Source organism: Cyphomyrmex costatus, unplaced genomic scaffold (assembly GCF_001594065.2).
Source record: "Cyphomyrmex costatus isolate MS0001 unplaced genomic scaffold, Ccosl1.0 scaffold685, whole genome shotgun sequence".
Taxonomy (NCBI): Eukaryota; Metazoa; Arthropoda; class Insecta; order Hymenoptera; family Formicidae; genus Cyphomyrmex; species Cyphomyrmex costatus.
The window spans coordinates 1,424,825-1,452,331 of NW_017280250.1; the positions used below are offsets into that span (position 1 = coordinate 1,424,825).

General features: G+C 33.2%; 2 protein-coding genes across 3 annotated transcripts in view; one reads left to right on the plus strand and one right to left on the minus strand.

Moving 5' to 3' along the window:
• The window catches only part of dom (domino helicase), a 31,869-nt gene extending 6,946 nt beyond the window's left edge, over positions 1-24,923 (minus strand). The window contains exons 1-26 of the mRNA XM_018547801.1: positions 24,744-24,923; positions 23,058-23,266; positions 21,570-22,332; positions 18,200-18,435; positions 17,471-17,797; positions 16,632-16,842; positions 16,137-16,348; positions 15,790-15,924; positions 15,610-15,697; positions 14,937-15,127; positions 14,628-14,729; positions 13,593-13,908; positions 12,738-12,912; positions 11,255-11,441; positions 10,936-11,072; positions 10,285-10,471; positions 9,857-10,166; positions 8,906-8,986; positions 8,046-8,306; positions 7,634-7,947; positions 7,158-7,450; positions 6,566-6,938; positions 6,095-6,291; positions 5,836-5,950; positions 5,119-5,478; positions 4,737-4,958 (exon numbers count right to left, since the gene is read on the minus strand). Coding sequence (XP_018403303.1) covers positions 4,737-4,958; positions 5,119-5,478; positions 5,836-5,950; positions 6,095-6,291; positions 6,566-6,938; positions 7,158-7,450; positions 7,634-7,947; positions 8,046-8,306; positions 8,906-8,986; positions 9,857-10,166; positions 10,285-10,471; positions 10,936-11,072; positions 11,255-11,441; positions 12,738-12,912; positions 13,593-13,908; positions 14,628-14,729; positions 14,937-15,127; positions 15,610-15,697; positions 15,790-15,924; positions 16,137-16,348; positions 16,632-16,842; positions 17,471-17,797; positions 18,200-18,435; positions 21,570-22,332; positions 23,058-23,255 — 5,991 coding nt within the window. The 5' untranslated portion in view covers positions 23,256-23,266; positions 24,744-24,923. The remainder of the gene's footprint in view (positions 1-4,736; positions 4,959-5,118; positions 5,479-5,835; positions 5,951-6,094; positions 6,292-6,565; positions 6,939-7,157; positions 7,451-7,633; positions 7,948-8,045; positions 8,307-8,905; positions 8,987-9,856; positions 10,167-10,284; positions 10,472-10,935; positions 11,073-11,254; positions 11,442-12,737; positions 12,913-13,592; positions 13,909-14,627; positions 14,730-14,936; positions 15,128-15,609; positions 15,698-15,789; positions 15,925-16,136; positions 16,349-16,631; positions 16,843-17,470; positions 17,798-18,199; positions 18,436-21,569; positions 22,333-23,057; positions 23,267-24,743) is intronic.
• A 1,012-nt stretch (positions 24,924-25,935) lies between these two features.
• Rad51D (Rad51 recombinase D) overlaps positions 25,936-27,507 on the plus strand; it is a 4,037-nt gene continuing 2,465 nt past the window's right edge. The window contains exon 1 of one of the 2 annotated variants that reach the window (XM_018547791.1): positions 25,936-26,006. The gene's annotated coding sequence lies outside the window, so the exon portion shown is untranslated. Of the gene's footprint in view, positions 26,007-26,188; positions 26,284-27,507 lie in introns of those variants that run through there. The other variant, XM_018547790.1, reaches the window with a different exon arrangement.

A 27,507-nucleotide genomic window follows, 5' to 3' on the forward strand; every position in this document is an offset into this window, starting at 1 on the left:
TATATATATATATATAACATATATATTACATATACATGTAGCATGTATATATAATATAATAATCAGGTCGTCGACCTGTGTATTACGTAGCTCAAGGCGGCACGATTAAAACTTTTTCTCATTTTGGCTGCCCCGGTACCTTTTCGAGAGTAGCAATCGTTCATTATTTTAAATAAATTATTATCATACTAAACCTTTTCCAGATTCAAGTAAAATTCAAATCAAATTACCGTGAAATAGCAAAAATAGAATCAAACTATACACTTGATACTGTACTCTTTATATTACTTTTTAATCACGTTTTTTGCTCGTGACGCCTGTCAATATACGTGTATGAATAGTTTAGTATACTAGAGAATCGCTTGATTGAGATCAGTTCGATCCTCATTCTAATATAATACACTCGTCCATTTCGCTCATCACGCCGTTTATATAAATCGCTAAGCATACTTGACTGAAAATCTGCCTCTTGCTGTCTGCACTTTCCCGTTCTGCATTTTAAATTTAATGAAACAGTTGCAGAAAAATAAAAGATCAAGATAGATTCGAGATCACGGAAAGTGCAGCCAGGAGAAACGGATCGATATCTTTACAACGAATAAAGTAAGATGAGATGAAGAGGGGGCGGCGAGTCCAAGTATAATTTACAACGCTACAAATATTACACGTGTATTATCCGGTACAACCCGGAGGAAATACATTGTTTATTGTAATTATATTGTGATTATGTACAAGAGGATGCGTACTCGTGCCCCACATTAACGCTAAACATGTCTATTTGATTCCGTTTCATTTCTCTCTTATGAAATATCATTGACTTTTCCCAATAAAATTTCTTCTCCTTATTCTTACATAGATTTTCTTTCTAAATTTTCTTTCTCTTTCACATTCAAAATTTCTAATGTAAATTTTTTCACACGTAATGTTAGAGCTAAAGCTTTTCCCATGTATCTGTTTCTTATAGAATTCTCTCTTTTTCTCTCTATTTTCTATTACAATTGCACGCAATTATTCTGAAGGGAGAATCAAACAGTCACTGAGCGATAAATATAGGATAAGTACGGGCAAAAGACGGTCATCAATACGCGATTAATTCAGGCGTTTCTATAAACCAGGTTTACATTAGTCTTTATCCCATGAAACTTCTTATATATTAAACTTTTTATGTATTCCCTTATTAGAACTCTCAACGTTTATTATTAACTTGACTATTAAATAACAATTTCTTATTTATACTTAGTTATCTTTTGTTTATCTATAAAAAATTAGCTTATAAACAATTAAATAAAAGATCTATAACAAATAATCAAAATTCAGTATATTCATCTAAATTAAAATATGCTAGCTTCTGTAACTCCAATATAAATTTTCAGTCAAAGAAAAAAGACATAATACTTAATTTTTATAGTAGTTATTAATTATAATAATTTTGTCTTTCTCTTTAAATTAATTTTTTAATTTTATTTTTCTTTATATATAAAAAAAAATTGTTATATATATCTTCTGTAACATCGGAATCATTAATCAGAAATTTTTTCTTTATTTATGAAAAGATCTATCTTCAGATATATATGCAAGAAATAAATTTTTAATCTTTAGTTCTTAAGAGAATAAAATTTTTATCTCTCTTATTTTTCTTTTCAATGTTATAAACAATTAATGCATAAATACTGAAGAGTACACTTTCATTTAGCTTATGTTTTATATTGAAAGAATATTAAAAATATTATGAAAAAAAGCATCAAGAATACATCATGCGACAAATACTAAGCATAAACCCGGGTATCACGCACATAATAGGTGGATTGAATAGCAGTACAATAGTAGAGAATAGTAATATTTGACTGCTTGATCAAATACCAATTGTATTCCCAACGGAACAGCTCGCGTCGTTGACGATTATCACAATGACGCTTTAGCGTGGCTCAAGATATTGTGGTGCTCTTCAGTTTTTCGGATCGTGTCATTACGACAGAGGAGGAGGGTGAGGGAAAAATTTGCGAGGAACGAGATCTCTTCTGTGGATCGTCGTCGCTAATATCATTAGAGCCATCCTCATCATCCAGCGAATTTGGTATAGTTTTGGCGCGCTTCGTTTCTTTACGTAATCTCCTTGACTTTACATCAGACGAGTTGCAGTCGTCATGGTTGGCCTCTTGTTCCCTCAGCGAGTCTGACAATCGAGTAAGTCCGACGACAGATAACTCCTTGTCTTGGACTTTCGTCTCGCAATTAACGTTGGATTTGGACTGATTCGATGAGGTCTTACTACTAGTATTTCTCGTGTCTAAAGTAAGAATGGCTACAACCTTAGCCGTTCTTTGAGGCTTTTCATAGGACTGTGACGCCAAGCTCGCAGTATTCTCACTCGCAATGTTTTCGCTCTCGCTGCTTGTCGATGGGGTTCGCACCTGCTTAGTATTTGTCTTAAGTGCAGAAACGGAAGGAGACAATAATGACGATGCTGATTTCATCGAAGCAGAATTCAAGAGCAATCCCGAGCGCGTCACTCTATGTATCTGATCGTTGTTGTGACTGGGCGGTATGTTAGGTCGGGGCGTGTCTGGACGGGGTTTCATCGAGACTACCGTCGGACCTTCCTTCGAATCCCGCGGTTTCATCGGTGGTATTGATCTACTACGTCTGAACGGCATCGGGGGACTTAGCAGGCCATTGTCTTGGTATTGTTTCGAGTTCCGGGTCATGTATTTTTCGACTCGACTAGGCAATATTGTATCGATTCTCGCAGGAAAATTCACGGTGGATCTTGTGATCGGTCGCGGAAGAGGTGTATCCGATCGTCGCTTCAACTTCGTTGAAAGTTGCGTCACCGTCTCGTCATTGCTAGGTGGAGGTGTCCCTGAGTGACTCGTTGATCGCGTGATTCTGCTCTGCTCCACAATTAAATCGGCTCTTCGAATTCCCTGACTTGTTTTCATTTGCAAACTTTCTGATATTTTCGAATCGCTCTTGTCATTTACTAACCGTGTCTTATTTTCTTCTAAATGATTGACAGTTAAGGAAATTTTTGAGCTGCGAGTCATTACACTTCGCTGAACTACGCTTTCTACTTTTCGTATTTTGCATTTAGGTTCATTTGAATTAAATTCGGTTTTTACCGAGGGTACTAAAGAGTCGGGTACATTCGACGCTGCCTCACTTATTTCTTTTTCCGATACTTGCGATAAAGTGTTTGAATTTTCGTTTTTCAAATTAAATCTTTGATCAGATGTTTGCATTATCAGGGATATCGCTGACTCGGCATCATTATTAATTTCATCGCAATTGTTCTTGGTGTCTTTATCATTGACTGCATTACTACGAGTTTCGTCAGTATTTATATTAATCTTGGAATTTCTGTATATGGTAGAAACACGAGATATCGCGATAGGTTTAGAGACAGTGTCGACTGCGTCAGGACTTTCATTTCGCAACGTCTTCGACCGTAAAAGGGGAGCCGCACGACTAGAGGGTGACTCGACGCTTCTGTCCGATTCTTTCGGTGTGGTAACGGTTAATTTCCCTCGTACGTTGTTGCACAAAGAATTGGCTGACGCGCTAAATTCTAACTTGGATTTAACCACAGTCTCCTTCGAGCGTTTTAAGGACGCATCTGGTTGCATCGTGCTCGAAGGAGATCGAGTATCCCTCGCGCTAACATTCACGTCGAGATTCTCCGCATCCTCGTTACGATTTACTTCGGGCTCAAGTTTTCTATAGGTCGTGGACATAACTTTATGTGAGCACCGCGTCACCTGAACGGAACAAACCGTAATTAAATTAGTACCATTCGTGTTTTTATCTTCACTTCTTTCTTTTTCTTTTTTTACATTTTGACTATCTACTACATCAGAGATCAGTTCCAATTTTCTGTTTGATTGTGTTTTAGCAACTAATGTCGAATCAACGTGATCACCAATAGATTGCTCTGTCTTAAAATTAGCAACACATCGGTCCATGCTGTTCGCATCAATCGAGGATGATGCGAGATTGCAACTATCATTCTTCAAATCACGCTTGTCTTTCAATGAATCTCGATCAGTTTCCTTCGTTTCGATGATCTCAAGTTTTGCATTCTGATTGGAATTGACAGATATCTTGGCGTTTGCGTTAATCCGAATGCTTCTCTTATGACACGCATCAACTGATGAGAAGTTTTCCTCGGACCTCGCGCGATGAAATTTTTTGCGTTTTCGGCGAAAATTTGGCTTTATACCAGGCAGGATAGGACTCACGTCTAAAGTCCAGAGATTGATTTTAACATTGCCACGCGATCTCGTGCGTGGACTGTTCAGATCAAAATGATTTCGGTTACGGGAACCAGAACCTGCCAAACGACCCTTCCGTCTTGAAAAACTCCCTCGATGTTCGGAATCATCACGATTATTCGTCCTTCCATCTTCGTCCCCTTCGTCGGTCTCTTCCTCCTCCTCTTCCTCGTCGCTTTCATCTTTCTCTTCGCCTTCCTCTCCTTCCTCCTCTTCGCCTTCATCCCCTTGACTCTGACTTTCCGTATGACTCGATTCCTCATCAAGACTATCCTCGACCACATCCTCCTCCTGTGATTCCGAATCCGATTCCGATTCAGTGCTAGTAGTTTCGTTTTCGCTTTCCGAAGATAATTCGCGCGCGCGTCTCCTATTACCACCACGTCTACGCAAACTTCTTCTACTCGGTACTATTAACCTCTTATTAACTAATCGCTTGGAACCGCTCTTAGCGGTAGTACTATTAACCTGATTCTGCGCATCCTCGCGGCCAAATGTCAGAGGCTTCTCGTCGTCATCAGCGAGCCGCATACGTCGTTCCTCCTCCTCGCGCAATGCCCGCAACCGGTCCAACTCCCATTCCTTCTTCTGTTGCTCGAGTTCCCGTTCAGCTGCGGCCAGTTGTGCTGCAGAGAACGCACCCTCGGATTCTTCGACGAACTTCATCGCATATCGTTCAATTGGAGTCAGCTAAATGGAATATTACAAAACCGTCAATCGAAAATTTAATATAAAGATTATACACAAATAACATAAAAGTTGAATGACATAATTAACAAAAAGAGAAGAAAAAACCAAGAAAAATTTTAATCCAGAAACTCAACGAAATTTTAAAGTACGTTTAACCTACCTGAGCAATCAGATTCTGAACTTCTTGTTCTGCTTTGCTAATTTGCATTTCGTCTTTATCAGCTTCTTCCAGCGGAATGTTTTCATCGAATTCAGCGAGATCGGCGACAGCTTCTGCTTTCGCAGTCTTTGCAGCCAAAACGTCAAGATCTTCCTCTGCAGCAGCAAGAGCGTTCTCAAGCGCACCCATTGCTGCCTTTTCCTCCGTATGCTGTCCTGAAAAACCACTCTGAAATGGTCCCGCTGCTAAATCCTTGCTACAGGCCTTCTCTCGATCCCGATTTTGTTCGAGCACTTCAGCCATCCGCGCTGACGCATCGTTCTCACTTTGATCGATATTAAATAGGTCTTGAATAGTAGACTGCAAATAATATTATTGTTAGACAGAAAAACCAAATAGAATTACCTCAAAAAATTGAAATATCTATCGACTAAAGACACTAGTGCAGAACACCTTGCAAACCAAAATGGTTTATTGGCAAATACTATAAATTTTACTGTTATTTAATTTTAATGTTAAACGTATATATAAAAAATATTGATAATTTTTTTAAATTGCAATTAAAAATTTTTTAAATAATAAGACAAAATAAATTTGTTTATAAAAAATAAATTTACATTTTTCATAAAGTGATCAAAGAAAATTGTGCTGATTAATAAATATAAATAAACATTAGTATATAATTTGTTCTTTAATTGGTTCTTAATGAACACTTACACTTTTGAAGTACGCCGTGGTAAAATTGCCGCCTTCAATAGCGAGATCTCCTAGTAATCGTTTCTGATTTGCCTTCTTCAAAATGTTTTCTTCAACAGTTTTCTCACTAACTAGTCTGAAATAAATCATTGTATTGCATATTATCTCGCCGTCAAATTCTTCTTATCTTTGTAATTAAATATTTTTAATTAATAAAATTAGTTTTTTTAACTATTCAGTTATTTTCATCATATTTATATTATTAGTTCGCATCGTGTACCTGTAGATATGTACGTCCCGCGTTTGTCCTATTCTGTGGCATCTGTCTTGTGCCTGAGCATCCATCGTAGGATTCCAATCGCTATCATAAAAAATTACTGTGTCCGCTCCCGTTAAATTCACGCCGACACCACCAGATCTCGTCGACAGGATAAAACAAAATATTCGCTTATCGCCGTTGAACCTTTCCATTAAAACCTGCATCAAATTGTTATTCTTATTAACGTCCATTTATATTTTTTTCATTTAATCTCGCAACAAAAATGTATCTTACATGTATAACAAAATTTCTTAGATTTCTTATTACACTTCTAAAGTTTGTCATTACATGTATATCTTTTAAAAACTAACAAAAAATAATACGCTTTCACTATTCGTATTAAAAATCTCAATAAAGTCAGTACGTATTGAGAATTTACACGTTCATGCAACAAATTGCAATATTTAATACCTTGTTAATAGGTCAAATTACCTGACGTTGATCCACCTTAGTTGTGCCATCTAGTCGCAGATATATGTGTCCATGGAAATTCAAGAAAGCTTCTAATACGTCCAGCATTCTGGTCATCTGTGTGAATATGAGGACTCGATGATTTTCAGATTTCAATTTTCTCAACAAACGATCCAGTGATTGCAGCTTGCCGCAATCGTACTGGATCAGTCTAGGATCGGGGAATTGTGTGAGCATGTGGCTCGATATTGGATGAAACAGAGATAATTTCAGTGACAATTGTTGCTGTAATTCAGTCCATAGACGACGTTCATTCCATAACTTGTGTGGTGGCGGATGAGATACATGGAACCGAGGGACTGGAGCGCGTACAGCTGGCACATAGACTACATATCTGAATGACAAAAAAAAATCTCAGTTCCAGAAAGGATTATAACCTAAATAACAAAGATTGCAGAATCTTATTTTTCGTTTAATTCCAAACAGTCATCACTTTAATAGATTACTTTAATTTTAATTTTTTAAGGTTATGTACATGAATTTGTAACATTGTAAGAAAAGATTATTTTCTATACATTGATTATTAAATGCATAAATTATATCGAATATTAACCTTTCAAAGATCTCTTTGAGCTCTTCAACAATCTGTTCCGTGCTTTTGATAGCTTCCGCAAGCGCTTCCGTGCGTGAAAAGAACTCTTTCCGAGTATGAATATTCTCTTGAGTCTTTGAGCAATGTACCCAACCATTGTGCCAGCGACAGGCTGTCGCGGGTTTGCCGATTCTCAAAGCCATAAACAGATCTTCACCGTAAAGTGGACACGCCGCGCATCTTCGTTCATTAATATTTGCGAGGAGATGCAATTTGCTCTGCCTCCTCTGTCTCCTTTCTTCTTCCAATTGGGGCTGAAGAATTAAAATTTTCTATTACAAAATTTAAATAAAGCACTTAATAGAATAATTAACATTTAAATATAAAATCTATTAAATAAAATTATAAGACTTCATTTTTTTTTACAGAAATTAAAAGAAAAAACAAACGAAAAAAAAAGAATCAAGTAAATTATTGAAATATCTACATTTAATTACCAAGTAAAATTCGGATTTAGGCTGTTCCTTGTGCTGCACTTTCGCGACTTCTTTTTGAGTTTGTCTAGTAACAATACCACGTATCGATTGAGATTGTTGTTGGCTAATTATCTGTTGACTGTTGTTTCCGCTTGATGATTGCGATGCTGTAACGTTCAGAGGAGGTACCCTCATGACTGGTCGACCACTTGGTGTTGTCACTACTCCGCTGACAACCTTGTTTACCGTCGTAGCACCCGATGTGGACAAACCCATTATTGATTTAGACAGTACCGTAAAACGCGATCCGCTCGATGTCATGACTGGAAACGAAACTAACAGTACAAAATGTGTTACTTTTTTATCTATTTGTCACTGCAAACAAGTTTAATGTGTACGAAAATAATTGCAAAAATCGTGATCGGACACGAACCTGTGTTAGTATTTTGTTGACTCGGCGTCAGAATAAAGTGTCTGCCGGTAGAGGTTTGAACCAGTTGCGCAAAACTAGGTACCGCTATTCTCTGGACGGAATCGCCTTGTTTGACCGTAACAGTTTGTGTCGCCAATCGTTGAATGCCATCTCTGATGCTAGCGTTTCCCACCGTGATTCTTTGCGCGTTTGTCGCTGTCGTAGTAGTAGTTGTCACAGTAGTACTTTGTGGATTATTTCCCAATGTTGCCATAGGGAAAGCTATTTTAAATAAAAATTTACATTTTATATATTTTTAGATACTTTTAATATATTTTATTTTGTGTGTGTGTGTGTGTGTGTGTGTGTGTGTGTGTGTGTATGTGTGTGTGTGCGCGCGCGCGCGCGATTATATTAATAAATTTGTTACTACTTAAACAAAAATAATAAACATTAAAAAATTTTATTTCCAATATAGTCAATAGATTTTAACAAAATGTATGACACAAATATAAATATAACAATAACAAATTATTATGTGATTTGTTCAAAAAGATTAATTTTTTATATGGAATGTGTCCTTAGTTCTAGAATGCTTATAAGAGATTAAGTTATAAACAAGCTGGCCCAAGGAATTTAGTAATTAATTTAGCATCACTGCAAAAATAAATTGCCTAGCGAGAAACTCACAGCGACATTTACTGATTAATGATGCATGATTTCACATTATTCTTATATTTAAAAAGTATAATTATACAAAATGAAATATAAAATTAAATTAACGTATCTATAATATAATTTTATGATTTATTTGGTTGTATTTGAGAATTATTATAGATTCAAAAATAATATTGTATCAATCTATAGTTAATATCATTTACCTTTCACGCCAGCCTGATGTGGCACCAGTTGTAGGGAATAACCTTGTAATTGTTGACCACCAGCAACTCTCAATGTAACACCTGAAAATAATGGTTGTTGCATTTCGTGTTCGATTTACGTACATGCATTAACTTTAAATGTATCAAATAAATTATTGAAAAATATAAAAAGAAAAAAAATCACTATTAAAAATTTACTTGATACAATCAAATGCATTAATGGATCTGATGCATTATGCGGTATTCTGTAATTCCACAAATGTTTCCTTTGCTAATATTAAGTATAATAGTTAAACAATACAATTATGTAAATATAAAGAGATATTTCTTAAATGTTATACAAAGAGATATAACAAATATAAATACGCATCAAACATGAATGCATCTAATTGAATTTTTTTTATTAATGTTAATATTGTCGATATAAATTTTAACAAATTCTTATTTAATTATAACTAATGAAGTTTAATTTACACAAAATTACAAGTGCAATACAAAAACTTATAGCGCATCACATACAATATCCTGTTCAAATCCTTCCCTCGTAGCCCGGGATAAGGTTTTGCTCATGTTTCTTCACAACGAATTCCATCCATTCATTGCGTTAACCTTTTCATGACCAACAAAAATATTTTATTTCATTTCTTTTTTCCATTACCATAGAATCGTATTGGCAACTAAGAATCTCAAATAAATATAAAATCCCTTTATTTTTCATAATAAAAAAAGTTGCATTACTATTATATTTTATTATTTTAATACCTTTATAATCTTATAACAATACTAATTATGTGTATACATAATCAACATATTTTATTTTCTTATTAATATAATTATTACCACTATTTTGAATTATTTTGAGATTCGCAAAATGTAATTTTGCTACTAATAGTAAAATGGCCATGAAAATGTTAACGACTAACGCTGTAAGATGGGATAGCTTGGACCTACCTTGTCCCGGACCACTCTGGCTGGTATTTAATGACTTTATCAAGGACGTACCCACTCTTGGCGTGGGTAATACGCCAGCCAGATTCTTTAACCTCGTCTGCGTTTGCTGTTGCGGCTTCGCTTGATTCGATAATCTGACATTGATCTTGATTCGGCCAGACGGACATCTCGGCGGCATTTCCGGTTGACTATCTATCTCCTCTATTAACTTTCTACTCGTCTGCAGACGTTTCACTCTATGTGCAACAAATGCACTGAGCATGAATTCCAAGTTCAACAGCAAAAGATTCAAGTTAGACAATTCAATGTGCTGCAAAGTCAAATCACAATTCGTAAAAATCGAATAAATTATTGCTTCTCTCAATTCTAATATACATAAAAATCAATAAATCAAATAAGAGCACCGTTAAACATAGAATATTGTTTACCTTAAAAGGATCATAATCGAGCACACTCCAGACTAACGAGGCAGTTACGAACTCAATCGCTTCCATTTGAAATGGTGAAACAGTCGGTCGCACCTCGAACAAGTTTGGATGATTACACACCTTTCGTAGTTGCATTAATACGTTAATCACACTCAACAGATTCCCGCTGGCGAGTGTTTCCTTTGTTCTTTAATAATATACATCATCGGTAAGTACAATAATAATTTAAAAAAAAATTAAGATAATCAAAAGGCTCAAAATAATAATAAAAATTATAATAAAAATAATAATATATAATCGTAATTAAGGTCAATTTTAATAAATTCTAATTAAGATCGATATTCATAGCTAAGTCTTATTTTAAGATCGACTTAAGATGCTAATACGACTCCATAATTGGTTTATGACATCTTAAGGAAGGAGCGACTCTACTTAAGATAATCTTAAATGTAAGAATAGACTATGAATATTGGCCTAAATAATTTATTATATAAGAATATCAGATATTCTAAAAGAAATAAAAAAAAATCACGTTTCGAAAAGTATTTTTTAGTAAAAAAAAAAAATAAAAAAATGAAGTGTTTTATTATTTCAAAAGCTTAGAACAGTTTTTAAATTTTAAAAATACCAAATGTTAAAGAATTCATTTACTTGGCTCTTGACATGAAGTCATCGTATAAAAATCTCTGACGCTTTGACAAACGGCACATAACCACATGCTCGTATTTTTTCGGCAATTGCTTTTCCACTTCAGTTTTCAATCGTCTTAAAAGAAAAGGTCGCAACACCTACGGATAATGTTTATTAAATATTAAATTTACTACATAAAAATTAAATATATATATATATGTATGATACATTTCTATACATATGTTGAATAAAATTAATTTTTTAAAAAATATATTTATAAATTAAATCAAAAAAGAAAAAAAAGATGACAAAAAGTTAAAAAAAAAAACTACGTACAGACCTTATGTAGACGGCGAATTATGTTCTCGTTGTATTCACTGTTCCCTTCGATCATGCCTGTCACAGGATTACTAAACCACTCTTTAAATTCACGATGCGACTGAAAGACATTAGGCATAAGAAAGTGCATAAGCGACCACAGTTCCATTAAATTGTTTTGAAGGGGTGTGCCAGTAAGAAGTAATCTCCTGTAACAAATGAATCGAAAAGATACAGTAATATTTCAATGTTGATTTAAGTATGAAAGAATTATCATCACTTTTAATACAATAAAATCAATAAGTCAGAACTCAGAATTTCATAGAATGAAAAAAAGAATTTACTAAATATAGCTTAATATTTTTTAAATAAAAAAAAATACAACGCTGTTTTATATATATATCTATCATTAGATTAACTTCAATAAGTAAAATTATAATCCTACAAAATAAAATAATAAAAAATTAAAAAAAAATATAAAAATAAAAACAATAAAAAATAATATAAAATAAAAATAATGAATATATTGTTTCTCCAGACAGGATTCGTACGTCAAACAATTGATATTTGACATGCGAGTTTTAATGGAGCATTCTGCTATCTCGCTGTTTAATGATACAAACGTCGTCATTTTGGATCAACGCCTGTTGTCGGCAGCGAGTAAAATTACAATTGTGCATAAATGCAAAAAGCAGAATTTTATATAAAATTTTATATAAAAAAAATATATATTTATATTTCTTTTATAGATTTATATATATATATATATATATATATATACACACACTTACGATACAACAATAAATGACAAATGAAGGGCTAAGAGCCAAATGTATAACAAAGAAACATTAATTTAAAAATGAAACATATAAAACAAACATTACGACGTCGATTGAGTCATTATCAATGTTACATCAAAATATAATTAAATTATTTGACTATAATTAAATTCTTTTTGTAATTATTAAAGCGTTTTATTATATTTTATATATTTAATATTTTTCGATAGATTTATTTGGCTTTTTGCTCTTCTTAGTTTTGTATTGTTTTATACATATAGAGCCTTCTCACTAATTATTATATAATTACATTATTATCTATAACAATTTTCATGTAGCGCAGTCTTCATATCCTTTAACCTGCTCATACTATTGTAATTATAAATTAGTCATAATGGTAAAAAGTTGAAAGTCCATTAATAAAAATGTAGTATTGAAAGTCCATGAAACTTATGATATATATTTCTTTTAAACAGTGTTATATGTAATTACAATTATAAAATTATTTACCATCATTTATATATACAATTAATTAAACTTTAATTTATTCTTTATCTTTTTCTAATATTTAGATCTAGAAAACGATAAATAGTAAGTTATAAATCGAGATAAATTACATTTACAATGGGCATGAAAGTATGAATAAAATTACCATATTTAATGTAATTCCAAACATGTGTGACAATGGCGTGTGTGCATTTTATAAGATATTTATTATTTAGTTACCGTTGTGTCTGAAAGTTTAAAAGTAACTGCCACCTCTGCGACTTGAAATTTTTGATATTCTGTGCCTCATCCAAAATAAGGTATTTCCATTTTTTCCGTCTAAAGCTTTGGTGATCTTGTATTACTAATTTGTAAGATGTGATGCATATATGGAAGGCATTTGGTTTTGTCCAACCTATGAATAAAGAGAACATTACATTTCATGTAATCAAATAATTATAATTATAATAAAGTAATAAATATTAATTGTGTTTCTTCAGACAGGATTCGATGTCAGACAATGATCGATTTTTGACACACGAGTTTTAATAGAGAATTTTGCTATCTCGCTGTTTAATAATACAGACATTGCCACTTTGTTTAAATCAATGCCTGTTGTCGGCAGCGAGTAAAATTACAATTATTAAGCAAAAAAAAAAATAGAATTCTATATAAATTTTTATAAAATTGTCATTTAATATCATTCACATATAATCATATAGATGTTTAATTAGATAGTTAACTAGTTGCAGTAAAATCTTAAAAAAAATCAGTCAGTTTGTTCGCGTTGCTTGCAGTTTTTGCACTCATGTCTTTATTTTCTCTTTTTTCAAAGTCTAAATATATATTAATCTCGTTTTAAGTGCCAAACTTTTTTTTACAAATTTCAAGTAACGTTAACAAACTAATAGCGTTTTCTCTTGGCTGTACCAGTACAACACTCAGCTGAACTTTTGCACTAGTTCATCTTTCTTCCTTTTCTCTCCAGGAGAAGGGAAAAGGAAAAAAGATGAACTGGTGCAATCACCCTACACTGGTGCAGCCAAGAGAAAACGCTATAAATATTTCAAGAAAGTATACGTGTCACATTGTTACCTGTTCTCTTTTGTTTCCTTTCTTTCTGTGTGCCGTAATATGTCAGTATTTTGAATCCAGGACACCACTTTTTGCATTCCATTTCCCAATTGAGCATCACAGAGGTCGGCACAATTATAAGATGTGGCCCCCAATTTCCTTTCTCACAAGCCAGATGTGCTAACAATGCGATAGTTTGTATAGTTTTACCTAGACCCATTTCGTCAGCCAAAATACCGTTTAACTTTCTTTCATACATTGTGACAAGCCAATCCAATCCTATGTGCTGATACTCGCGAAGAGAATGTTTCAGAAGAAAAGGTATTTTAGTGACAACCTAAAAATACCATGTTAATAAAAACACAAAGAAAACACATAGAAACTATACAAAGAATAATTTTACACAAAGTTTCGATAAATTTTCCGATCAATTTAAAATTGATGTCTTAGCAAAAATTAGAAAATTTTAATTCATTATAATCTCCATATAATTTTTTTATATATTTCATATTTTCATAATATATAATGTTATTTATTTATTCACTTGCACCTAACTATTAATTTTCAATTTAGAATATTTAGTTCAAGGAAAGTTCCTCTCGAATTAATTCAAAGATTTGAAAAAATCTTTGAAAAAATTCAAAGATTTAATGAAATTTATTTATTAGAATACTATTGATACTTTAATATTTAAAAAAATTAATGTAACGGTAAAATATTTTGCACATAACAAATATTTGTAATTAATTTTGTAGTGATTATTTTCGAGAATAAAATATATGTGTTTATTCGTGGAAAAATTATCACTGTTAATTTTCCTTCCGTAAATGATGATGAGCAAAATTGCTGCTTCACCATCTTGGATCGAAAGGATCATTCAAATTTCGTAAAATAAAAACTAAAAAGAAATAAAAATTTGCTAATTTAAATTTTCGACAAAAAGAGAAAAAAAAAAAAGAGTATCAATTATATAAAAAAAGTACATCTTTCTATATAATATACATATGTAGTACATTTTATATTTAATAAGACAAAATAAAATACAAGCAAACTTACACTAGTGGTGAGTAATGTATTTCCCTTAGGCTGGATGCTTTCGGCCAACGCGGCAACGTTATCCATTTCATTATGAGCGTCCGAATTATCATCTTCAGCGATCTATAATGATGAATAAACAGTTATGTGACAAATTAAAAAAATATGTATACACAGTAGCAATAGAAAAAATTAAAAAATAATTCAATTAAATCTCTCCTAATATAGAAAGATTATTTTGTGTAGCAATTAAAAAATTTAAATAATAAAATTAAACTTGAAATACAAAAGATTTTCAAATACATATTGTTACATAAAATAAGGACTCACTTTATTCTCCGAATTTTCTCCGGAAAGGTCTTCAAGAAGCGATTGAAGTCCTACATCCGCCTCAGGATCGCTTTGGGTCCGAGTCTCATCTTCATCGCTATCTTGATCACTCTCTTCGCTTTCACTCTCGTTGCTACTTATTTGGTCTTCGATTTCCTGTGCTTCTCGCTCGCTACTTTCTTTATCCGTACCTAAGTAAAAAAAATTATACTTGATTAAATGAGATTTATTTTATTTTTACAATAATATATAATTTTCGCAATTTTTTCAGACAAATGCCTCATTTCACAGCACGGATAATACGAGATAAATGAAAACCAAATATCTCATATTGTCAGTAGATGGTAGTAGTATCATCACTATAGTAAATTATACCCGAAAAATTCTCAGTTTCGCGTAAAGGAGGCACGGCAGTGTCGCGCGCTTGGCTTAGCGCGCCGAGACACTACCGTGTCTCTAGATAAATAAAAGCATCTTTATTTAATAACAACTTTCATATAATATCGGTATAATTAAACATTTTTTTTTTAAGCTTAATTAAAAAAAAACTGTTTTAGGTCACTTATATAACTCAAAGATATTCAAACAATGCAATTTACAAAAAGTGCTTAACCTGAATACAGAATACAAACAGTTTTAAAAAGAACTTCACAAAATCTACTAAAAAATTTACCTTCAGCCTCATCATCCACATCCATCAGCACATCCGACATATTAGCATATTTGGCCGCGAGTTCGTCAATAGACATTTCATTATCAGCCTAAAAAGAATATAAGCACATCCTTATTTAAATCGGACAAGAACGATTTACGGTAATTGCTTTGTTATTTTTGGAAAAAAATGTAAAACTACCTTAAGTTCATCGAGTTCTCGCTTATGATCGATTTCTCCCTCAAGCCTTTCCTCTTCCATGATAGTATCTTCTTCATCCGTGGATTCACCAGACGCTGCGACGAAATCTGTATCTGCGTCAACCGCTTCATTTTCCTGTAACAAAAAAATCGTTATTTCATTCTATCTTTTGATAAACGTTTAAATAAGCAATATGATTTAGAAACTTCTAAAATTAAAACTGTTATTATTATATGATCAAAAAATGATAAATTTTAATATTTTTACGCGCTATTAATTACATTATCTATAAATATATTATATAAAAAAAATAATATTTAAATATTTTTATTTTAATAAAAACACACATTTTGCTTCTCTTCGTTATGCGGCGATAGACTTCTATTTCGATGCTCTAAATAATCTGATGGTAAATCTTTTAAAAGATCTTCCAAAGGTATTTCCGATTCTTTTTTTAACAACTCAACTTCTTCTTTGTGATTGGTCGTTTTCATTTCCTCTTCAGCTTTAGCTATGGTCTCTTCATCATCATCTGAACTTTGATTTGGCTGGAATTCTTCTGTAACAGATTATACAATATAAAATTAAATTATTTATATACACATATAATGGCGTATATGTATAACTATAAAATAAAGTAAAATAATTGTACAATATTAAAGTTTTGTAATTTAAATTGTATTATGCAATAATTTTACATTTTCAATAATAGTATTAAAATGGATATTAATAATAATGTTATTAATTAATACATTTTATTGGTTGCATGCATTAATCAGTTTTCATAAGTAAATTAACATAAGAAAAAATTAATTATATTTTATTATGCAAATTAAACGTACCATCGGAATGACATTTTCCCACTGGAACTGGCGAAGAGATACGTGAACTATTCATGGAAGCTGGAATACTCTGTGGACCGTCAGTCTTATTGAGACCTTCTGTCAGCCATGTGGAATATTTCTCTGTTTGACCCACAATGAAATTTAGATGTTGATCCAATGCCTTCTTTCGTTTTTCTTCCAGCCTTGTTTGCTGCTTGTACTCCACCAACTGTCAACATTACAGTTACAAAAATATATTATAAATTATAATAATCAGAGATTGATGATGCTATTCATAATTATTTTATTACAATTTTTTTGTATCTTTTTTCTTTATTTTGATAATTATGTACATATTTATGTCGCATGTATAAAATTCGTTTTTAAAATATGTAAATGTTATAGATTAATGTCTAAAAATATTGTTACTACTACTAATATATCTGGAGACACGGTATAGTGTCTCGGTATAATTATATACATTAATATATTTCTTGTTAATAAGAAGTAATCATCCAAGTATGTTTCTGAGATTTTGCGTTTACGCAATTGAACATAATTGAATATAAATGTCCTGCGCTAATTCTTTGGTTGAATTTAAAAGAAAATTAAACCATACACAATGCGCAGACTTTGCTGTTCCCACAACGAGCACACGCTTCCGATAAAGATGCATCAAGAAGGTCGGCTTAATTAGTGTGGGGTAGAATAAAGTTATATAAATCAATGTAGCTTTCATAAAAAAAAAATGTAATTATAAAATAAAAAAGCGAAACAATTTTTTTAAAATCAAATTAAATTAATAAAAACTTTAATTTATCCGCGTTTTTAAATGTGCACTTTAGCTTTTTGCTTACTTTCTCGACATTCGCCCAGAAAGTTTTAATCTCCTTGGCGACCAAGCTGGCAATTTTCTTCAGACGAAGTTCCTGTGATTTCTCAGCTTTCTGTGCTTGAATCGCCTTTTCCTGAAAGTACTTCTGCACCATTCTCGCACATTTCTTCGCTGCTGCCTTCTTCCATTTACGTTCTTGGGCGAAGTCAGCGGCTAACCAGACCATTTCCTCCAGCAAGTAATCCCAATGGGCTTTGGTTCGAGTCGGTTCCTGCACCTTGGGCAATCGCCGTTCCGACCATAATCCCTCGCGTTGCAGTTCTGCAATCCTTTGCATTACGTACGCCTCCTATATTCCGATAATCGCAGTCATTAGCATATGACGTAAAATTCAAATATTGTATTAAACTATACATTCGACTGACCTAATCGAAAAGAAATAAATATGCATAAATTAGATAACGTATTTAATAGTCATAGTATTGTTTCAATAAAAAATAATTTAATAAACTGAAATTGTTTTAAACAAGTTTAGTAAAAACAAAATAAAATTTTTTTTAATAAATAAAATTACTCAAGTAAATAAGTGAGTCGTTTATTAAAAAAAAAACTATAAAAAATTATATCCCATCGCACAAACGTTTATATAAGTGTTTGTGTTGCATATAACATATATTTAAGATACTAATACAAATATTTCTGTTTGACACCAAAAAAGGATAATATTAAAATAGTCAGCCGCGGCAATTACCTGCTTAGCTTTTTCCACAATTTGCTCCTGATTGTTCGAGATATCACAGGAAGTAGTTATGGTAGTGGGTGTAGACAACTTAACGAGCTTAACGATAGGTTGTGGACTATTGAGCGCGGCTGCAGTCATAGACGATTTTTGGGTAGCGACAGTGATTATAGACGACGACTTTTCTATCATCGAACTCGCGGCCGTGGTCGTCAATTTCGACGAGTCTGCAACCACCGACGTTCCACCTAGAATGGTAACATCGCATTGAGATTACTATGATAATAAATAATGTGAATAATAATGCATAAATCAAAAGATAAATCAAAGAGCTAATAGTAACATATATATTACTGTAAGATAGGGTAATTTTGGTTAAAATTAAGTATAATTTTGAATTGTTAGAGATTATAATAAAAAAATAATATGGCTTTCTGCCATATTGTATTTTATCAATCTTATATTGTAGTATTTTTTTACTTAGGGTCCGATTATACATATAAGTATACAAGTGCTTTCTTCCCATATAATACAGAATTAAAATAAAATAAAATATTTTTACACATATTGCATAGAAAAATTATTTTCAAATTGCTATATCTTCTAAAAAATTATATCAAAATGATACAAAATGCATTTTAAAATTAAAAGTTGATACTTTAACGTAACATTAATAAAATTGAGAAAAAATAGCTGTCAATGTTAATATCATCAAAATCATTAAATAATACTTTTCTACATCTTCCTGCCATTTCTTTTGTAACGTAATAAAAAGATTTGGCTAAGAATTCTCATCCAGCGACAAAAATATCGAAAATTATTTACATTTTGTAAAAAAAATGTTCTCAGATAGTGTAAAAAAACAGCATAAGGGGACAAGAGAATTGCGGCAATAAATAAACTAGAGAACAAAATAACAGAATTGAGATTTGATTTAAGTTATCCCAAAATGTGAGTTGAAGTTACCCATTGACACATAATATTTAACAAATTGGACAAGTAAAAAAAAATGTAATTTTATATAGTAATTATATCCATCAGATTTTTAAGTATAAGAAAATATATTTATCGAAATTTAAAAACTTTTAATTCAAGAAAGTTGTATGATCATGTTATTATTGTTATCACAACAATTAACTATTCTTATTTAACAAAAATAAAGTTGAAGGGCTCAGAGTCAATTATGTAACAACGAGATTTAATTCAAAACATAGACGGTTACATTACAATCTTCAATCTTGCTAATATTCTTATTTAATTATGCAAATTAAATATTCACGCAAAAGTAAATTATGGATAAGTTATTATATTCTTTAACTAATATTGCCATTTACACATTAAATCAAGATAAATGAGAACAATCTACTAAAACAGTGTAAAAAGTATTTTTAAAATTTGTGCCAAAGTTACCCTATTTTATGATAATTAAAAGATATTTCAATATTGAATTAACAAAAGTAGGCAAGTTACATTATTAATACATTTCACGCGAATAACGATTTAATAGATAAAAGAAGAACATATTTTTTGCCAACATAATTCCACAGAACAGGCAAGAAATGTATCTACACGATTGACGACAACTAAAAGCAAGAAATAAAAACACTTTCAAATACTTCAATTAAAATAAATCGCTCCCATTTGCATCTGAGATGTATGTGTATATACATACATACATATATGTATACGACAAAACGACGACAGACATAAACATTATTCTTACCAAGCTTCAAATAAAAAAACATGCGTTTGCACTTAATGATCAGGTCAATCACCACATCATCGTAGTTTTTACGTAACATGCTACACTTGTCTGACTCATTCTATAGAGTGGACATACAGTGGATGTATAGTGTTATAGCATGAAAAAATTAGATGTTATTATATGGCTGAAAGTACAGATTTCTACATCAACTTTAATAGCTTTAGTAGTAGCAGACAGTTCTTTAGTGAGCGTCTCTCTCGATCATCGTTCCAATAGTTCAAGTGAAAAGTACAACATATACAATACGGAAGTATATAACGCGCAAAAATAATCGTTTATGACAAGAGCTTGCAGTATCTAAACTGCTCGGAAGCAAAACCAATATGGAGCGGCTTAAAGATACGAAGAAATGAACGGCAGGCGATCTGCGGTAATCACCTATAATGAACGTGGGTGCTACGGTAGAAGCGGATGAAGGGTGAACGGTGACTGGCGAAGACTGGATTGCCGCTCGGAAGGCAAACACCATGCCATGGCGGCCCCCTTGAGGCCTACCTGGTACTTGTCCTAAGTGCATCATTTATTCCGTATACAAGCCGAATTTCAATTCATTATTAAAATATAACACAAATGAGAAAAATTGTCTACTCCGCAAGTAATATTTTCCTAAATGATAAAAATCCTTTTAATTTAAGGCTCTAAATTATATCTGGTGTTTTTATTATTCTTTTTTACTAATTGATGCACGATAATAATATACATAGTGACAAAATGACGATAAAAATTCAAGAGAAGCAATTGTCATTAATTATAAAGAATACGTATCTAAATAATATATATGTGAACACAGGTTGAATAATGGTGACCAAATCCAAAAAAGATAAGTCATTAATTATAAAAAATATATATTCAAATAAATTTGAAATTCATTGCTTAAATTATATATTTATGATTTTTCTCTTTTCATAATTACATAAAACTATAATTTTGCAAAATTCTTTTATATATCATAAATCGAATTACAAATCTATCGAACACGAATTGTGGTACACAGGAGAAAGTGTAATCCATTTCAATATATAGGGTGAGAGAACAGGATTATTATTTTCGCTTATGATGTCATGATCCAATAAAGCGCTGCAACAATCAGTCGATTTTCTCTATTCTCAGAACTCATATTCTAAGGCTTTCCTTTATCTCACGTAAATTTTCTATTGCGCAAAAGTAAGAAAATGAGTGAAAGACAAAACGTTTTTATTCTGCATAAATTAAAAGATATCAAAGGAAGATGTTAGGGTAAAAAAGAATTCTTTGGCACATCTTAAAATAGAGGAAGGCGACTGATACAAGTTTGAATGAACATTTAAAAGTAAGAATGCACTGAATGAATAAAACACAAATTTTCGTTATTACAAATCAAGAAATATTTATGAATGCTAACAGAACATTCATCGGAGTTCGACTAGAGATCGAAATGATTTGCTCATGAAGTGTAACATATAATATTCACATACAATTCTAATGATAACATCTTTTCTATTTAGAGTAATACATAGATGTATTATAATATCAAGAATGTATTATATATCGATGAAAACATCGGATCACAGTTGCTCAGAAGTAATGACGAACAGTTAGATCTTTTTGTTGTCGTAATTAACGGGTATTTATAATTACCTTGACTGAGTTGAGCTAGAGCCGCAGCAGGCAGGGTAGTGGACACCGCTACTGGCGTGACGCCCGCCCCAGCGATTTTAACCTCCGCTCTTTGATTCGGGATTTGGACCATCGTGGAACCGGACGTGACGGTTGTGGTAGCGGTGACAATAGCGCTGGTGACGGTTGTAGTAGTTGTAACAGCAGATAGCTGTGAGAATTCTGATACTGATGACAGTGGCGTAGTCAGATCCTCATCATCATCATCCGGGTCGAGTCGATGCTGACGCAGGAAGTGCACGAACTGCGGCGTCGGAGATCGTTTCCGCCAGGTATAATAATCCATCATGTTGCCGCCGGCGTGCAGAAAGAACAGTTCTGATGCATTTTCCGCATACTTTTCACGTACACTGCGCATCCGCCGCATCTTGTACTCCATTATTCGTCTGCGACAGTCGCTGGCATCAAATGAAATCGGTTTCTCTGTCGTTTCCGACAATTTCAGCCGTTTTCGTGCTGGTGAAGGCGATTGCACCTGCACTTGCGGCGATGATACCTGTGATGATGACGACATCGGTGCCACAAACACATTGCTTATGGAAGTGCGTACAAGTTTCGGCGACGTTGTCAGCATAAGCTTAGTTGAGTTCTGTGGGCGTGACACCGTCGGAGGCGACGTGCCGACAATTCCGACAGCATTGCGCGGTGGCGTACCTGCGATGTTGACGATCCTTGTAACTTGTTGCGTTCCGCTCGCATTAGTAGTGGCATTATTCGGTATGACCTGCAAGTAAAGGTTCATAAGTGTTAATCACATAAATAAAGAAAAGTACGCTGTACTTAATTATGTGGAAAAATGGATCTTGAAATAAAATGAGTTAGTTTTAATATAGCTTATAATGTGTGTAACAAATGCTATGATAATCACAAATGGATAGTTAACAAAAATTAATAAATAAAAAATGGATAATTTTTTTTAGCTATAAAATATTAAAGATATAAAATGTGTTCACATAAAGCACCTTTAATTTCCTATTTTTTGTGTTTTAAATTATCTGTAAAATAGTTCAATTTTATGGTTACAATTTTCTCCTCTATAAGTTAAATTGATAATTTTAATAATATAAATTAATAATTTATATTATGTAAATTTTATATTATATATGTGATATACAGGCAATGAGAGCACAATAAACTAAGTAAATTTTATATATATCATATTTAAAACTTATATCTTAAACTGTATATATATTATATATTAAAATTTTCTTTCAATTTTTATTTGAAAAGTTACTTATGTTAAGAGTCATTAAATACATTAACTTTTTTTTCTTTCTAGACATGAATCTAATTTCGAATCTAAATTTGAATTTAGATCCGGATGCAAATTTAGATCCGCGGATCCGAATAATTCAGATATTCATATTACCCGAATAATACGGTTTTAAGTTCTCAGATTGAAACTGATTTCGGATATCCAAATACTTAGAAGTTCTAGTAGATATTTACCTGTGTGAGACCAGGAACCTGAGTCGTAATAACAAACTGTTGCCCACTGGTAGTAGCGAGCACATTGAGGCTTTGAGCGGTAGCGAGAACTTGCTGCAGACTGACAGTCTGTTGAGCTGAACTTCCGTTATTTCCGCCATTATTAGTTGCACCCCGACTAAGGGGTGGTAAAAGAGGTGCACCCTGTTTATCACTCATTGCACGTTACACTGAAAAAATAGAGTCGCATTGTATTATAGTAATTCACAATGACATGTAGTATTGCATAAAAATTCATATCTTATCACACAAGATGTAAAAACAGAAAGTTTTTAAAGAAACTGAATTTCTTCTCAATAACAAAAAATGAATTTATTTCAAGAAAACATATTTTTGTATATTGATTCATATAAATATTCGATTATTGTATTTTAATTTAGAAACATGCAAGCGTATTTCAGTTTTTTAGTGAAAAATTAAGTTTTATTTATCCTTTAATTCTTTTGATGAATTAATTTATTATGATATATTTTAAAGCTTAACAATTAAAAAATTATATTAAGTAAACTAAAGGGTTATTAATTTTATTAATAAAATAAGAACAAAAATTAGAAAAGTACTAATAATGTAAAAAATCAAGTATCTTAAAAAAATATATAATAGATATATAATATAAATATACATAAAATAAGTATTTTCAACCAAATTATATAAATATAAAACATTACAGAAAAAATGATGTATGCAATACTGAGAATAATGTATTCTCATTGTTATATATAAATAAACATATATATTTAAAAAATAATTATTGAAGTTAGGCCATTTATAATTGATACATATATAGATTCGTTTTTAAATATGTAGAATTGCATACAACGTTTACTTAATTAATATAAATTATAAATTAGCAAAAAAAAAAACCAATGAAAGTAAACATAAAAAAATATTTGTATAAACACAAAAAATAAAATTCCAGAAATTTTTAACGAACTCAGTTCAATATCAACTTAAATTCTTTTGAAAATACACAGAGCACCTACAAAATAGCCGCGCAATTTAATTGTAAATTATCAAAGAAAACAACAAAGATGAAGAAAAGTTTCAAACGATATATAAAGAAGTGATAGCAATTACCTACTAGATACGTTTGTTCATTCTAAGAAAATGTTGATCGTTTATAAGCATTAATTAAGGGTCAGTGCAAAGAAAAGAACGAATTTGAAAAAGGCGTTTCTCGTATAATTTGCGTTAAAAAAAAAAAAGAGCAGATACATTTCGCGGCCGAATACATTTGCGAAATTTGAAATATACGCGACGACATGATATCACCGAGAAATCGTAGAGACAGTCAGACGACGAGAAATGTCATAGAGACTATCGTGAACCGGCAAACCGAGACAGCCCGAAGATCCGAGGGGCTACCTGAGAGCGTCGTACGTTCGTGCGTGCATCGAGGGAGCGATGTGCTATATCGAGGCGAGCGCTAGTGACGAAATACATCGCGAACGCGAGACGAGCCATACGCGAGGCGACGGTTTGCGCGTCTGATATCGCGGGCGTCGTAGGGGCGCCGTACGAGGAAACGACCTCGCCGACGACGCTTCGAGCCGATGACGGGTGAGGAAGTCGCGCGGCGCGGCGTGATACAAAGGAAATCTTCCGTCCGCCATGTTGGCGTTGGCCCCGAGACGGACCAGGACTTACCATAATGTAATCACAAATTACCGCGACGTAGGTGCGCCATCCACGGGAATGATCGTCACGCCCGTGTTCTGCGTGGGTCAACTCGTAATTGGGTACCTCACGTAACATACGGCGCATGAGCTATATCTAATATTTTACGATACATCGTCACACCGCACGCCCAAGGACGCGTACGCACTTCTAAACATGGCGACGGCTGCGAGAAGAGTTTCGGCCCGCGGCCGAAACGAGCCAATCTCAGAGTATTTACACCAGTCGCGCAGAGATGGCGCTGTGCCTCCCCCCCTCCGATTGGCCGGCTGCAGCCGTTGCGCGCGGCAACGTGGCATCGATGGAGTTGTGTAATTGGTCGGCCCGCTCGTACGTTCGACATGCGGCTGAAATGTGCTAACTCACATCCCCGGGTCTGTTCGTTTTTTAATCGCACTCCCTGCACTCCGTGCTATACGCGCGACGCTAAATATGGGTATTCAATTTCGAGCTCTTTCTCGTCTGAGGATGAAAAATGCCCGTAGACTGTTACCTTTGATGATTCTACGTATACATGTAATTATTCGTACTTTAATTTTATTCCACTTTTTTGTTGATTATAATTATCTATAATTATATGATTAATTATCTACAGGGGTAGCCGAAAAAAGAATTCAAATGAACACGTGATTTTGTACAATTGGCGGGTAATGTGAAGTACGAATAAGAACTTTAGTTTCTGTCTCTTCTTTTCGAGTTTTGAAAAAATTTTGCTTCAATTTTCAAAAAACAAAAATAAACATTTATAGAACATTCGCAGTTAATTAGTGTCATTTTTTTTTTTTTTACTGAACTTACTTCGTAATGTCGTGTCTATTAAAATTTTTACCGTTTTATTGATTTCCTACCTCTTGGACCTACCAAATTCTATCTTTATCTTAACATTTTTTAAGATACGAGAAATTCAAATATCTCATTACGGCTGCACTTTTTGCACCTTGTTCTCTTGCTTTCTTCTCTTTCAAAGTGTTCAAGATTCGTTTTATAAACAAAGAAAACACCGGAAAATGCAAAAGAAGCACTTTTTATATCTTCCTGGCTCGAAACAAAGCGATATATATATATATATATATATTTAAGTTCGAGAGAAAAAGGGTAGAAGAACGTTTGATAAGAAGAAAACAGGAAATTCGAAAGCACGAAGTAATCCGGAAACGAACAGCAAGGACTGTGCACTGATTCGAAGTACATGCCACGTGGCACGGCCGATTCCGATTTCCGACTCGCTAAAAGGTAAAATGTAAATTCCGATCCCGATGTATGCAAACGTCGTACTTACCCGTGCATCGATCCTCTCCCGAATCACTCCATCCTCGTCGGTGCCGCGTGCTGCCGTGTCGGGGTCTCGCGTTGCCGGGGCCGACGAGTGCGGGCGGTGCGCCGTTCGATCGTCGATTCGTGCGCGCACGTGTGTCCCTTGCGTGCGAACGCGTGCCGCCGCCAGCGAGCGGCATTTCCGCGTGCGGGAGCCTCAATCGTCATCTCGGCCAATTTCCTTGAGGAGCACGAGGTAGGACTCGCGAACTCGGTAGAATTCGGTGAATATGGATCCCGGTCGGCGCCGGGAGTGCCGGGACGTGTGTGACACGTCCGGCAGGGTGAGACGATTGACGCCACTGGACGCGCTGCGCGGCGCTTCGCTTCGATTGGTGCATATTGGTAGCACCGCACCGGGCCGCTCGATATCGCCGGAAGAACGCTTAAAAATGCGTAACACGTGGACGCGCGCGAGATAACGCTTTTTGAACATTTATGCGCAATGAAAATCCAAATTTTTATTTCAATTGAACCCGACGTGAATTTATGTGCCTGCTGGAATATATGATATATTTCTTTGATAAGTGTCTAAATTTGTTGTGCACCTAATATATTATGTAAGACACAATAATCACGTGTATTTACACTTAGAACGTCTTTATATATATGTGAGTATACATTATTATTATATATATTCATACATACATATGTATGTTCCGCGTTCTGAAATTAGCTGCTTTTGTGTTGGTCATGTCATGTCTATTTAATTTTTGTGCTCTATGCCGATTAAAAAAATTTTTTTATTAGAAAATATATTTTTGATATTCTTTTATAATAATTATCTCATATTAGCTTCTCTTTTTTTTAATTATTTTCTTATGTTTAAGTTTTTATTTAAGTGCTGAACATTTGAAAATCATGTAAGTCAACCTTTTGCAACGTGGTTTTTTTGCTACAAGCGAAATTTCACTCTTTTTCTTGTTTTTACTCAAATTTCAATTTAAAGGCTTTAACATATTTGAGTTAAAAAATTATTATTAATTTAATAGAGATGAAAATTAATCTATATAATTTTTTCACATTTTTTGAGAGCTTAAAACAATAAAAAAAACTAAACAGAAAAAACAAATTATACAGAAGGATTAAAAATATGACTGCAAATAAAGTTAAATGTATATATTTTGGGAAGATGTTTTTTATGTTTTTATCTCTTTCTAACTTTGCAGCAGAAAGTTGTAAAATCGAGTGTAATTTTACCAAAAATAATTGTAACGATGTAAGATGTTCCCAAGAACAGGCAAATGAAAGTCGGCTCGGTTGTTATTGTAATATCGTCTCACCCTGCCGGCGTGTCACACACGTTCCGGCACTCCCGGCGCCGACCGGGATCCGTATTCACCGAATTCTACCGAGTGTAATTTTACCAAAAATAATTGTAACATTATATATTTATATGAATATATATATATATATATAT